Source organism: Acipenser ruthenus, chromosome 27, assembly GCF_902713425.1.
Source record: "Acipenser ruthenus chromosome 27, fAciRut3.2 maternal haplotype, whole genome shotgun sequence".
Taxonomy (NCBI): Eukaryota; Metazoa; Chordata; class Actinopteri; order Acipenseriformes; family Acipenseridae; genus Acipenser; species Acipenser ruthenus.
Genome location: NC_081215.1, coordinates 1,622,896 through 1,635,122, shown reverse-complemented (window position 1 = coordinate 1,635,122; position 12,227 = coordinate 1,622,896). Strand labels below are relative to the sequence as shown.

The following is a 12,227-nucleotide window of genomic DNA, read 5'->3' as shown; positions in this document are numbered from 1 at the left end:
TTTCAGTCATTGAATGGATAACGTGCCAAGTTAGTGCCTTCGAAATTCATAATGAATAAACAGTTTGAGAGGATTATATTTGATCTTATGGAGGCAGGTTCTTTTTACTTAATATCAGTTGTTTTTTAGACTTGCCAAGGTATCTGAAGCACGTAACTGAAGCTGTGGTCATGCTTACGAATCAATATTCTAATATAAAATATGTTGTATATTTTATTTGAGATTAGATTTTCAGTTAGAACATGTGGTGCAACTCTAACCCCACCCCCGGCCCCATCATGCATGTTGCATTTAAATGGAGGAAAAAAAAAACATCAGACGAATTTATTTAAATCGTGCGTCAGAAAATAGGCTTTTCTAACAGTTTGCAACTCCATTAAATCCGTTTATAGTTCATTGGATAGAGTATTGTTTGCGACATAGGGCTATCGGAATAACGGATCAAGATATAGTCGACTCTGCATTCATCATCGGAAAAACAATTTTATTTTTCAATTACAAAAATGTCATGCTTTGTAAACGGTATTTAACCTGTCCTCGTTATAACGGTGGATATCTTTAAATAACACAGGTCCAATGGTGTTATGCACTGGCATATAGCTAGGCTTTGTATCAGCGGATCGTTACATGCATAGCATCGTGCTGCAACAATGCCGAAAACAATCGATGTATTCATGTATTGTTTATTTATGCATGTTTTTATTTATTTACTTTAAATGTAAAAAGACACGATTGAACATTACTAGACACGTAAGATCTAGTTTTGGATACCAGTATTCTTGTGCACATTTTAACCACTAACGTAAGGGGATAAACATCGATGTTTCAATATTTTGAGGAATAAAAAACACAGGAAAAAATCAGATACATTTAACATTTAAAAAGTAAAAAAAACAACATTGTAGCCTGTATTATTATTTTCAATAAGCAGACTACAGTTTATAGAAAGCTATAGCAATTGTAGAATGTATTTGCCATGTATTTGCAAAGTGTAATATCAGGATTCAATATAGCGACTGTAATACAGCAACTAGTAATTTAGGCTTGTAAAGACGGTTATCGGTGTCTAGCCGTGCTTTGCGAAGCAATACAATAATGAACAATATCCCATTGTGAAAACGGTGAATAAAACGAGAGATTGATTTTCCACACTAGCATACGCACACCCAGTCCGCAGGAGCAGATACTTTTCATTTTTATTCTTGCAAAAACCTATTAAAGCTTTTAAAAATAATACCAAGTGACGGGCTGATTTATTATTTTGTATTTGTTAATATCCAGAATTTTAAAAGTTATTGCCAGTCTGGAATAGGGGACTAGTTTGACCTCATCGCCACAGGTGCGGATACAGTATCATTGCGCGCTTGGCACTTCTTTGACAGGCTCTGCACTGCGTCGAGCGGAGTTCAGTTTGGGACGGTGCTGTTGAAACACCCCGCAATAAAGGGCTGATGTCCGGAGAAGGGAGGTCTATGAAAACCGACTGCTTTGTCTCGGGCACGCTCTCTTCTTCTTCACTGAAAGAGACATTCAGCCAAATTAAGCACAGACGAGGGAAGGAGCGGGGGAAGAGGTCTCATCCAAGAGACCAACTAGAAGATACCGATAGCGACTGCGAGATCTGCAGGTAAACGAACTGATAACATTACTGACTATAGAGTGGCAACGGAGCTATCAAACTGGTACAGGATTAAATATACCCAACGCTTTCAATATTTAAATAGGCTACAGCATGTATTACAATTACAGCAAGGCGTTTCGTTTTTATAAGAGCGTTAGCATATTTGCACGCGAGTTATTTCAGTATTTATAATAAAATTCTATCAAGGCGTTGCACGGGAGTTATTTACAGTGTGTGCTATTTCTGAAAAACAAAACACATTACAAAATATTACACAATAGTGTGTTTATTTTAGGAAACACGTACAGTGTTTTAAAGACATTTGTGTTAAATCAGATATTTCACACTAACTGCGTTTTTCTTAATCGAATATATTGTGTACTGCATTTTATTACACGATTCAGCTTGCCACGGTAAAGGATACCGCCATATGTTTTGCATAATAGTTTTGCAGAATGATGAGATTCTAATGCCTACTGCTACTGTGTCCGGGGAAAATGCTGTCTGTATTTCAATAATAATAATAATAATAATAATAATAATAATAATAATAATAATAATAATAATAATAATAACGTTTTCTTGAATAAGTCATCCAAATAAATATATCGGCTATTTAAAAAAATAAAAACTTTATATTTCACATATTAATATTTTAACAGAATGAGCCTAAATTAAATAAATAAATAAATAAATAAATAAATAAATAAAATGTGTTATTCTGCGGCATTATTTTGTTTTAATCACCAGTGTTTTTAAATTATTAACATTATTTTTTCTTTCAAACAAAAGTAATGCAGTTTTTCTTTCCCATCGACAGCACACATTAAAATTCAATGTCTATATGTTTAAAAATAATTATACATTATTAAGCTTGTATGTAGTGTCTGTTAACCATTTTAAAAACGAAGTGTACTTTATTTGAATGCTGTTTTAAACTGGATGTTATATTTCAATAGAACGTCCTACAGTTATTCGTTTAGATTTATATAGTGTTTTTTTGGGGGGGTTTTGTTGCTGTAATTAACAAAAAAATACGAGCTGGCAATGCACTGATGAACGGGTTTGAAAGGGAAGTAATTATTTTAAATACAGAGATCACTGCGCCATATTTACAAAACGTTTACATTGTTTCTAAAATTAAATAACCCATTTTATAAATCTACAAAATAAAGAATCCACGTGTTTAAATTAACACAATGAAACCCTTTCATTTGATTATCATTTTACACAAAAAAAAAAAAAATAGTGCGGTAAATGTTTGAGTGTGAATGCAAGTCATATGATTTAAACCTTTTCGGTTTATTAATTAATAATACATACATACATACATACATACATACATACATACATACATACATACATACATACTACATTACTACTACTACTAATAATAATAATGATAATAATAACAATAACAACAACAACAACAACAATAATAATAATAATAATAATAATAATAATAATAATAATAATAATAATAATAATAATAATAATAATGTATTTTTCAATCATTGTTATTTGTTTTGTAATGTAATGAGAAAGTCACTAATTCTCCTGCAGACTGAAAAAAAAAACTTTATTTGATTAAAAAATATATCACATAAATTAATAAATAAACAGATAGGTTTCTGGTCAAGCTAATTCCCTATAGCCCAAAGTACAATATATAATCTCAGAGTGAATGTATATTTAAACTGTGGGTTAATTTCTATTATTATTATTATTATTATTATTATTATTATTATTATTGAACCTAGTCATGCTGCTGCTGTCAGGTTGTTCCTGCAAACCTGGTGCTTGCTTTACAGTGGTCTAATTATTGCTAATAAATATTAATCCTAATCATAATAATAAATCCAACATGCCGGTTTTCATTTCGAATCGCTCTTGTCTCATAGATGTTCCCTGTCCTCGAATACTGGAAGTAGCCGCACGGTCCGTAAGATCCTGACCGCCTGTGTCCTCTCTCTGGTGGCTCTCCTGGGATCAGTCTCCTTGGAGCTGAGCAGCAGCCTGGAGGTGTGGAGAAACACTGAGGCTGCCCTTCACAACCTCATTTCATGCAGGAACCTTCTCATCATCAAACTCATTGACCGGCTGCAGCAGGAACGAGAAGCCTGCCGACTGGCCAGCCTCAACAAGACCCTGTCTGGGACCTGTCCTCAAATCAGCAGCCACTTGATGGTCAGGATTAACCATCTCTGCATGGAGGTGGAGCAGGGCATGGATGTACGAGAATGCGCGGAAGACAAGGATCAAGGTTGTGGCAAACGTCTGGATGAAATCTCCACAGTGCTCAACATGACCTGGAGAAAGGAGACCTCAGATATCAACGACACTGCTGATGCTACTGCTTTCTCGCTGGCGATCACAAAGCTCATGGAAGTTTGGGGGGACCTTGAACAGGATCTGGGGCTGGTGAGGCTCAATCCCGATTGGGCAGACGTGTTGTCACTCAGGCTTCTAACCTGGGTCAAAGAGGTGGCCACCAAGATACAAAGTTCTGGCTCCATCACCAGCTTTCAGACTTCTTGGCAGCAGACCATAAGCACCTTGAACTTTGCAATACTGGTGTCTGAAAACTTGCAGAACTGCTGGTTGGAGAACGGCAACCTTTCACTGTACTTCACACTGTTTAAAGACACTTCCCTTCCCATGCCCTTTGGGGCCTCCTTAGATTTACCTCCCGCCAACTGCATGGATGCCTTTGTTCATGGGCTGGCTGACGTTCAGGACTGCTTGCTCCAGAGGGGCAGCCAAACTTTGAAAAAGAAATCGAGAGACTTTCTCTCAGCCGTGAGCCTCAAGATCAGCCTCTTAACCATAGCCTGCCTCATCTACCCCATAGTCCTGGTGTCCTTCAAGCAGATGACAGAGTGGATACAGAACTACGCAAGGAGCCTCAAGGAGAGGACCGAGGATCTCAAGCAGGAGAGGCGTCTTGCGGAAGATCTCCTTCACCAGATGCTGCCCAAATCCGTAGCCAAGCAACTCCGGAGAAATAATCATGTGGAAGCCGAGAGTTACGAAAGGGTAAGGCATTGTAGAGGGGTCTTAAATATCCCTAGGGACAAGGCAGTAACTACTTGGTCAATGGGTTTAAGGCTTACCAGTAACATGTTTACTCCATTTAGTTATTATGGAGTACATTCTGAAAAATGAATAGTCTTTAATAAAATCGGCACAATTTATTTAAACATCTTTGATGATGCTTATTACAAAACCATATTAGGAACAAAATTTACAGTAAGTAGCCGCTGTTTGACAGTGTGCTCGCTCCCTGTGTGAGGTAAGGGTTAATCTAAACATTTCTGTAAATAGCACTTAATTAATCTACAAAGGCTTTAGAATGAAAGACCACCGAAAGAGTTGCTGTAATTTAGTTTGAATTAGTATTTATTTTACAAAAAAAAAAATGAAATAGGGAACTAAATTACTTCCAGGTGTGTGGAGTACAGAGAATGGTTTCTCTCAACATTTGCATGCTGTGTGTTGTCTCAATAATTACCTGCAATTATACTGTTTCATATTCATTATCAGGTAAATGGATATTTCTGAGAACAGAAAGAGAACTGCATGTCAGAAATGCCTTTCAGGGATGAATTAGCTTTCTCTTTAACAGGAAATTACCACATCGATGACGCATTTAAACAATCCAATACCATTTTTGCGGGGTCCCATTTGACCAAATTGACTGTAGGGTTAAAGATTCTACAGTGGTGTTCTATCCCCCCACAAACCTAACGTATTGGGAAAGAACTGATACCGAACCATGTCTCCCTACACAAGCTATATGTATATATATAGCAAAATTGATTTCATTTAAACAATGCCAATGGGCATCCATGGGGTCAAACAAGAGTACTGGGATTAAAATCTCATTGCATCAAACGCAACAGGCCAAGCAGAGCATGATCAGATGATAAAGAATCCAAAAGCTCAGATCTAATGTTCTGCTAAGGACAGCTCATTTGAATTGTAAATACACAAGCTTTAAGAACCAGCAGTCACCGCCTGACTCTAATGTGTCCTCTCCTGTGTTCTCTCTGTCTCTCCTCGATCAGGTGACCATTTTCTTCTCTGATATAGTGGGGTTCACCTCCATCTCTGCCTCATGCACCCCTCTGCAGGTGGTGGAGATGCTGAACAACCTCTATGTGTGTTTTGACACTCGCATAGACTCCTATGATGTCTACAAGGTACACACAATAGGAGCATTGTCTGTGTAAATTATAAACAGGCTATTCAATTGAAAGGGACGTGAAGCTCCACTCTTTTTTGCAGTGCAGTCCCCCTTGTTATTTCATGATTTATTTAAATCAGGGTTAGGCCATGTTGGCTATGGGGAACTGTATCAGGATCACTAATTGACTGTTTTCGGTAATTTATGATTTTTAATTGTCGCAGAAGCATTTTAAGAGCTATGCCTAGAATTAACAGATGTGCTCTGTGATATAACATGTCACAAAATGAGAAACGTAATCATGCTTCATGCTATATTAGTTATGTATTTTTTTGTAAGATTAATAGGTGTTAATTAAAGACTAAGGGACATATTTTCAAAGCGTTTACTCCCAGGAACTGTTTTTTTTAAAAGGAGAAAATATGTGTATTTGATATACAAGCTGAGAAGCAAACAGCTTTAATGTGTATAAAAGGTACAAGAGACATGTGTCCCACAATTAAAAATGATGTTTTTTTTATTTTTACAATGAGGTGCACAAAACAGGATCTGGTCATCCAAATTGTCAGTTTACTCCTCGTGACACTTGAGTCAATGAAGAAGAAACCGTTTGAACAACAAGTGCTCAATTCCTTGTGTACCTTAAGGAGTAAACGCTTTGAAAAAACATGGCCCCAAACACTGTGAAAGTGCCACCCCTAGGTCTTACTGTGAACGCTCTCCTGCCCGGCAGGTGGAGACTATCGGAGATGCCTACATGGTGGTGAGTGGCCTGCCCGAGAGGAATGGGGAGAAACATGCAGACGAGATTGCTAAAATGGCCCTGGATTTGGTAGCTGCAATTCGACAGGTGCCGATTCCTCACATGCCTTCCAAGAGGCTGCAGCTCCGAGCTGGGATCCACACAGGTCTGATTAATCTCCTTATATATATATATATATATATATATATATATATATATATATATATATATATATACACTCTGATCTGATCCTATTGGGGGTATCCAGTCCCTCTATATGTCCTGCAAGGAAACCGGTTTCAAGCTGGAATGGGGTTTGGGGTTTAATCAGATTTAAGTGCATGGGTCTTCCAGTCACGGTCTTGGAGAGCCACTCCAGGTTTCAAAGCTGAAATGATTTCATTAACTACTTCAGGGTCTGGATGCATGTTTGATTGGTTCAATTAAACAATTTAGAACAGGGTTGGCACAAAGACCAGGAGTGGAAGGGCCAACTTTGACCACCCCTGACATGATTCAGAAGCACAGATTCCTCCAAACCCGGGTGACTTTGTCACATAAGTGCCGCAAATGTATTTTCAAATGACTCAGTTAGCATTCATTTTTAAAGTTTGGTAGAATTTTAACAGCATGTGATCAGCGTTACTTCATATATTTCCGTGGGTTCTCTTCACACCATTGAATGCTTGGTTCAAATCCTCCTGCGGGGAGTTCTGAGCCTACACTCCCATCCCTGTGTTTTACCGGCTCTGTTGCTCTGTGCTTATTCTCTAACAGGTCCCTGCGTGGCAGGGGTGGTGGGCTACAAGATGCCACGATACTGCCTCTTCGGAGATACTGTCAACACTGCATCACGCATGGAATCCACCAGCTTGCGTGGGTACCCCCCTCCATTATATATATATATATATATATATATATATATATATATATATATATATATATATATATATATATATATATATATATAATAAAATTAATGTTAATTATTTTAACTGTGGACACCTATCAAAGTTTATTTATTTATTTAAAGTTTATTTTACAAAGAAACAATTCTGATCATTTGATTGAGTTGCTCACAAAAAAGCATGAAAAATTAATGCCACTTTGAGATCACAAGATCTGCTTGCCAGAACTAATTCTTAATTTGTCTTCAATGAGCCACCCTAACAGTGGATTTATTGCTATATGTATTTCTATATTTATTTGCTCTTTTCCTTTTTTGCAGCTCAAAAGGTTCACGTTAGCTCAGAGACTTATATTGCATTGACAAAGGATGACGCGTATGAGCTCCAGCTCCGAGGTGAAATTGAAATCAAGGTAATAATCAAAAAAACCACTACTAAATAACGATTAAACAGCTTGGAGAATCTAACCCTACAGTAAGTGTTGTCCTATCTGTAATGCAATAGTACAATTGTTAATGGATTTCAAATGACGAATGTTAAATAAATACGCGTGTATCCCTTCAGTGCTACGTAACCTGTGCCACATGCACAAGAGTGTAATTAAAGCCCATTTGTTTTACAGAGTACATGAGAGAACGACCATTCAGAATATCTAGTCCTGATTGACTTTTTCATTAGGCAGTAATTGCTGTTAAATCCTAGCTCATTCTTGCTGTATCATCGTAGATCGTTGGTTTGAATCAAGGACTGAATGCAAAGGCAATGCAATTACATCACAAACCCAGCTCTACAGTTGAATTTTAGCAGCAACATATTGAAATGCTACATGATATGCAATGGCGTCACAATGTTTTGAAGAAATATAATCTATTAAGGTACCATAGCCTGCTATTAGTTCTTTTTCACTGCTATTTTATTGGTATTCCAATTGGGTTGTTGTAATATAATGAATAGTTTATTGACAGCTTTTAAGTTCTGTTTTATCCACAGGGGAAAGGTAAGCTGAAGACATACTGGCTGATGGGACACAAGAATTACAGCGTGCAGAACGACAGTCTGGTTTGTCACTGGAATCCAAACTTATCGAGGAAAAAGAAAGTCGAAAACGCCAGCGCGACACAGGTAATGAGAATTTCGAATGAATTGTAATTACAGTCACACAATCCTGTAAAAGTGCTTGCTGCCAGTGTCTTTGGAGGGTGCCCTCTCAATATGTTTCATGTCTGCTTTGTTTTCAAGTCCAACGCGAGCATTACAGTGCTAAGTGAAAGGACCACCCCGGTATCTTTGCAGGACCCCGGCGCTAATAATAAGAAAAGGCAGGATTCAGATGAGGGAGCGCCGAGCCCGCTGCGGGTGTCAGCGTTGGTGCAAAAGCTCCCGGCTAACCAGAAGACTGACAGCGGCCCCACAGCCACCCTGGGATACATGACGCACGGCGTGCAAGGATACATTAGCCAGGAAAACAGTCCCGAAATCTGGGCCAGAAACGGGCTGTCACGTGGCAGCCATGGGATTAATGGGGGCGACAAAGCCAGTCTCCTTCCAGGCTCTGCTGATAACAGTTAAAGGAAAACAAAATCACGGGCGTGGTGATGAACAAAGAGATGTTATCATTTTTGTTTAAGTTGTATGACAAAATGCACGTCGTTGTAGCAACCTGCTTTCTACTTGAAACTGTGACTGGAACATTTAATATTTTATTTCCCCGAATAAAGACGTTAATGTGGCTACTTTTTAAAATTATTATTACCATTCGAACCAATTTTAATTTCCTGTTTGCATTACTGAATAAAAAGTGTTAGCATGTAGGCTACTCAGCTGTGTATTTCTTTTTCATCAATTTTAGTTGCTTAAACAACAAATAGTTTGTACTAAACAAAGAGTGGTGGTTATTGAAGATAATATATAAAATTGACATATACAAAGACATAATTCGAAAAACAGAAAGTAACAGTGGTTAGCTAGTCGGCATACTGTAATATATATATATATATATATATATATATATATATATATATATATATATATATATATATATATATATATATATAATACTCACAAAGAGATAAAGTAAAATGTTTTACAAATGGGACTGAATGTACTTATTATCATTAAAATGCACCAGCCGTTCGAGTGTGTGCAAGATATTTGCATGAATGGTTTACTTTGTTCTGATGTGCTCCTCTTTAGAAACAAAAACAAAATAATAAAAAAAAAAAACAACAAAACACGCCAGTCTTTAATTCTTAAAACATTTTAATTATTGGAAATTGCATCAAATTGCCCTGTTTCCATGATTACAGCAATTATGTGCCGGAGCGCCCGCCGCCAAGCCTTCACATCTCTGCAGAGTGGAAGCTGCAGCAGAGCCGTCTCGAGGCTCAGGCGCTGACTGTATAATTGCATTCGGCTGATCAATGGAGCCCCGTAAAGAGAGCATCTCTTATTAGCAGACGGAGAACAGCGAGACTGAAGAGTGAATAATAACACGACATCGTCTCAAGGGGGTTTGGTAAAGCATTTAGTAACTACCTGTAAACAAGTTGCAAATGCAATATCCCAGAATTTAGGGTTAATAATTCGAGGACTGCAAATCATGCTCCGCTCAGAATTTGCAACCACGCCGCTTTATAATCAATATGCTATCTGTTTATTAGTACGATACCTGAATCAGACAAACACGTAATTGCAGATTGTATATTTTTGTGTGCAGTGGTTGTTACCAGGAGAGTGATACAACACGCTGTAAAGTTGAATACATGGACCAATTCAGTGGTCTTTTTATTTGCTTAATAATAATAATAATAATAATAATAATAATAATAATAATAATAATAATAATAATAATAATAATAATAATAATAATAACGATTAACACACACACACACACACACACACACACACACACACACACATTGACAGGGATGGAAATAAGACTCCTGTAGCAGTCTCACCCATTCCAGGTTTTAATAGAATTGATCAGCCACAGTTTATAGGTTTATTATGAAACTCATAATAAAACCATGAATTCATCAAACTGCTATGCAATGAGAGTCTTATTTCCATCCTTGCATTGATAAAGCGTTTACCAGTAAATGTACTGCACCTTCCCTTTTGAGTCAGAAGAGGGTGCCAGCCTACTATATTCCTCTTATGCACACACACAGCATGTAACTGTGTTTTTGCAGTTTACCCCCCTTTAATATAATGAGTATTATTGCAGTTCTGGAATGCTGGTGTTTAGAGTTACACAACAGCGCCGTCTGCTGAGTAAAAATTGTGGAAAGCATGCCTGCACTGTTTGCAAACATTAAAGGGATACTGCATAGGATCTACATTGAGGGCACGGTCCAATGCTAACATGCTGGCCCCCTTGTCAGAAGCAATGGCTTAGGGTTCTCCTGCTAAAGCACCTGCTGATTTTATACCCTTTAAACATCGAATTGCAGAGTTATCAGAACCAGCTTCTGCCCTGTTGTAGTCACAAGGTGCAGCGGAGCTGTATTTTGGGAACATCATATGATTTGAGACCCTTGTTCTGGCAGTACTTGAAGTTTTCACCGTGGTCAGAGTGTTGCGGTGACATACTGAGTGCTGATGAGGTGCTGGCTGTCGTATCTCACCCTGCTACACAGTGCCATCACATTGTTATGCAGTTAGGTAGACTGGTTTAAAAAAAAAACAGACTCTTCTCTGGCTTTACTGGTAGAGGGCAGCATTGCTTAGCACAACATGACAGAATACAATATTCTTATTATTGCAAAACTTATTTATTTATAGGAGGCTGTGTGGTCCAGTGGTTAAAGAACTGGGCTTGTAGCCAGGAGGTCCCCGGTTCAAATCCCACCTCAGCCGCTGACTCATTAACCCTGAGCAAGTCACTTAACCTCCTTGTGCTTCGTCTTCCAGTTGAGACGTATTTGTAAGTGACTCTGCAGCTGATGCATAGTTCACTCACCCTAGTCTCTGTAAGTCGCCTTGGATAAAGGCATCTGCTAAATAAACAAATAATAATAATATTTAAATATGCCTAATCGGCTACCATTTGTAACGTGAATTTAGGCACACATACCCAAGCATTACGTATTGTATTGGAATTAAGCATTTTAGCAAAGCATTTAGAAAAATGTCTTTCGTATCAGTGGTATCATATCAGAATCTTAAAGGGGTGTTGGTTTGAGTCAGATCAGCATTGCAGTGTGACGTACGCAACATGAAAGTTTTAATGATGCATAGTTCACACACCCTAGTCTCTGTAAGTCGCCTTGGATAAAGGCATCTGCTAAATAAACAAATAATAATAATAATTAATCGTGGGGGGTTCAAAAGCCCCCACAGGAGAAGTTTTAATAAGACAGACACTGGCTGTAGTGTACACTCGTAGGGTTCTGTTAATCTGGCTGTTCCGAGGTTTCGATCACCTATGGGAGAATTATCTTTTGCACATCACCTCCCGAAGACGTGGAATTGTTTCCATCATAGTAGGAAGGTGGAATTTGATAATCTTTCCTTCTCTGGTTTTAAAGGTCGTATTTGGGAATTGCTTAGAACCTCCTGCCAATGCTTCTCCCTCAGTCCACATGAACAAATAAGATATGGCTTATTTATACTTAGATCTCTGTATGCTGCTGATTAAGTTTGCCATGCATGTTTTTATTGTGTTGTTTGTACATTGTGATTGTTTTTTGATACATGTCTTTTTTATTGTTCTCCAGGACCCCTTTGTAAATGAGGCCTTGGTGTCAATGGATACATCCCCTGGTTAAA

At 37.9% G+C, this 12,227-nt stretch overlaps 1 protein-coding gene across 1 annotated transcript; it reads left to right on the top strand.

Moving 5' to 3' along the window:
• Window positions 1-1,388: 1,388 nt before the first annotated feature.
• On the top strand, window positions 1,389-9,026 carry LOC117426091 (uncharacterized). Its single transcript, XM_059001770.1, has 8 exons — window positions 1,389-1,627; window positions 3,523-4,657; window positions 5,689-5,823; window positions 6,541-6,715; window positions 7,327-7,425; window positions 7,778-7,869; window positions 8,448-8,579; window positions 8,697-9,026. Exons 1-8 carry the CDS (start codon window positions 1,452-1,454, stop codon window positions 9,024-9,026), a joined length of 2,274 nt encoding a protein of 757 aa, XP_058857753.1. The 5' UTR covers window positions 1,389-1,451.
• The last annotated feature ends 3,201 nt before the right edge of the window (window positions 9,027-12,227 follow it).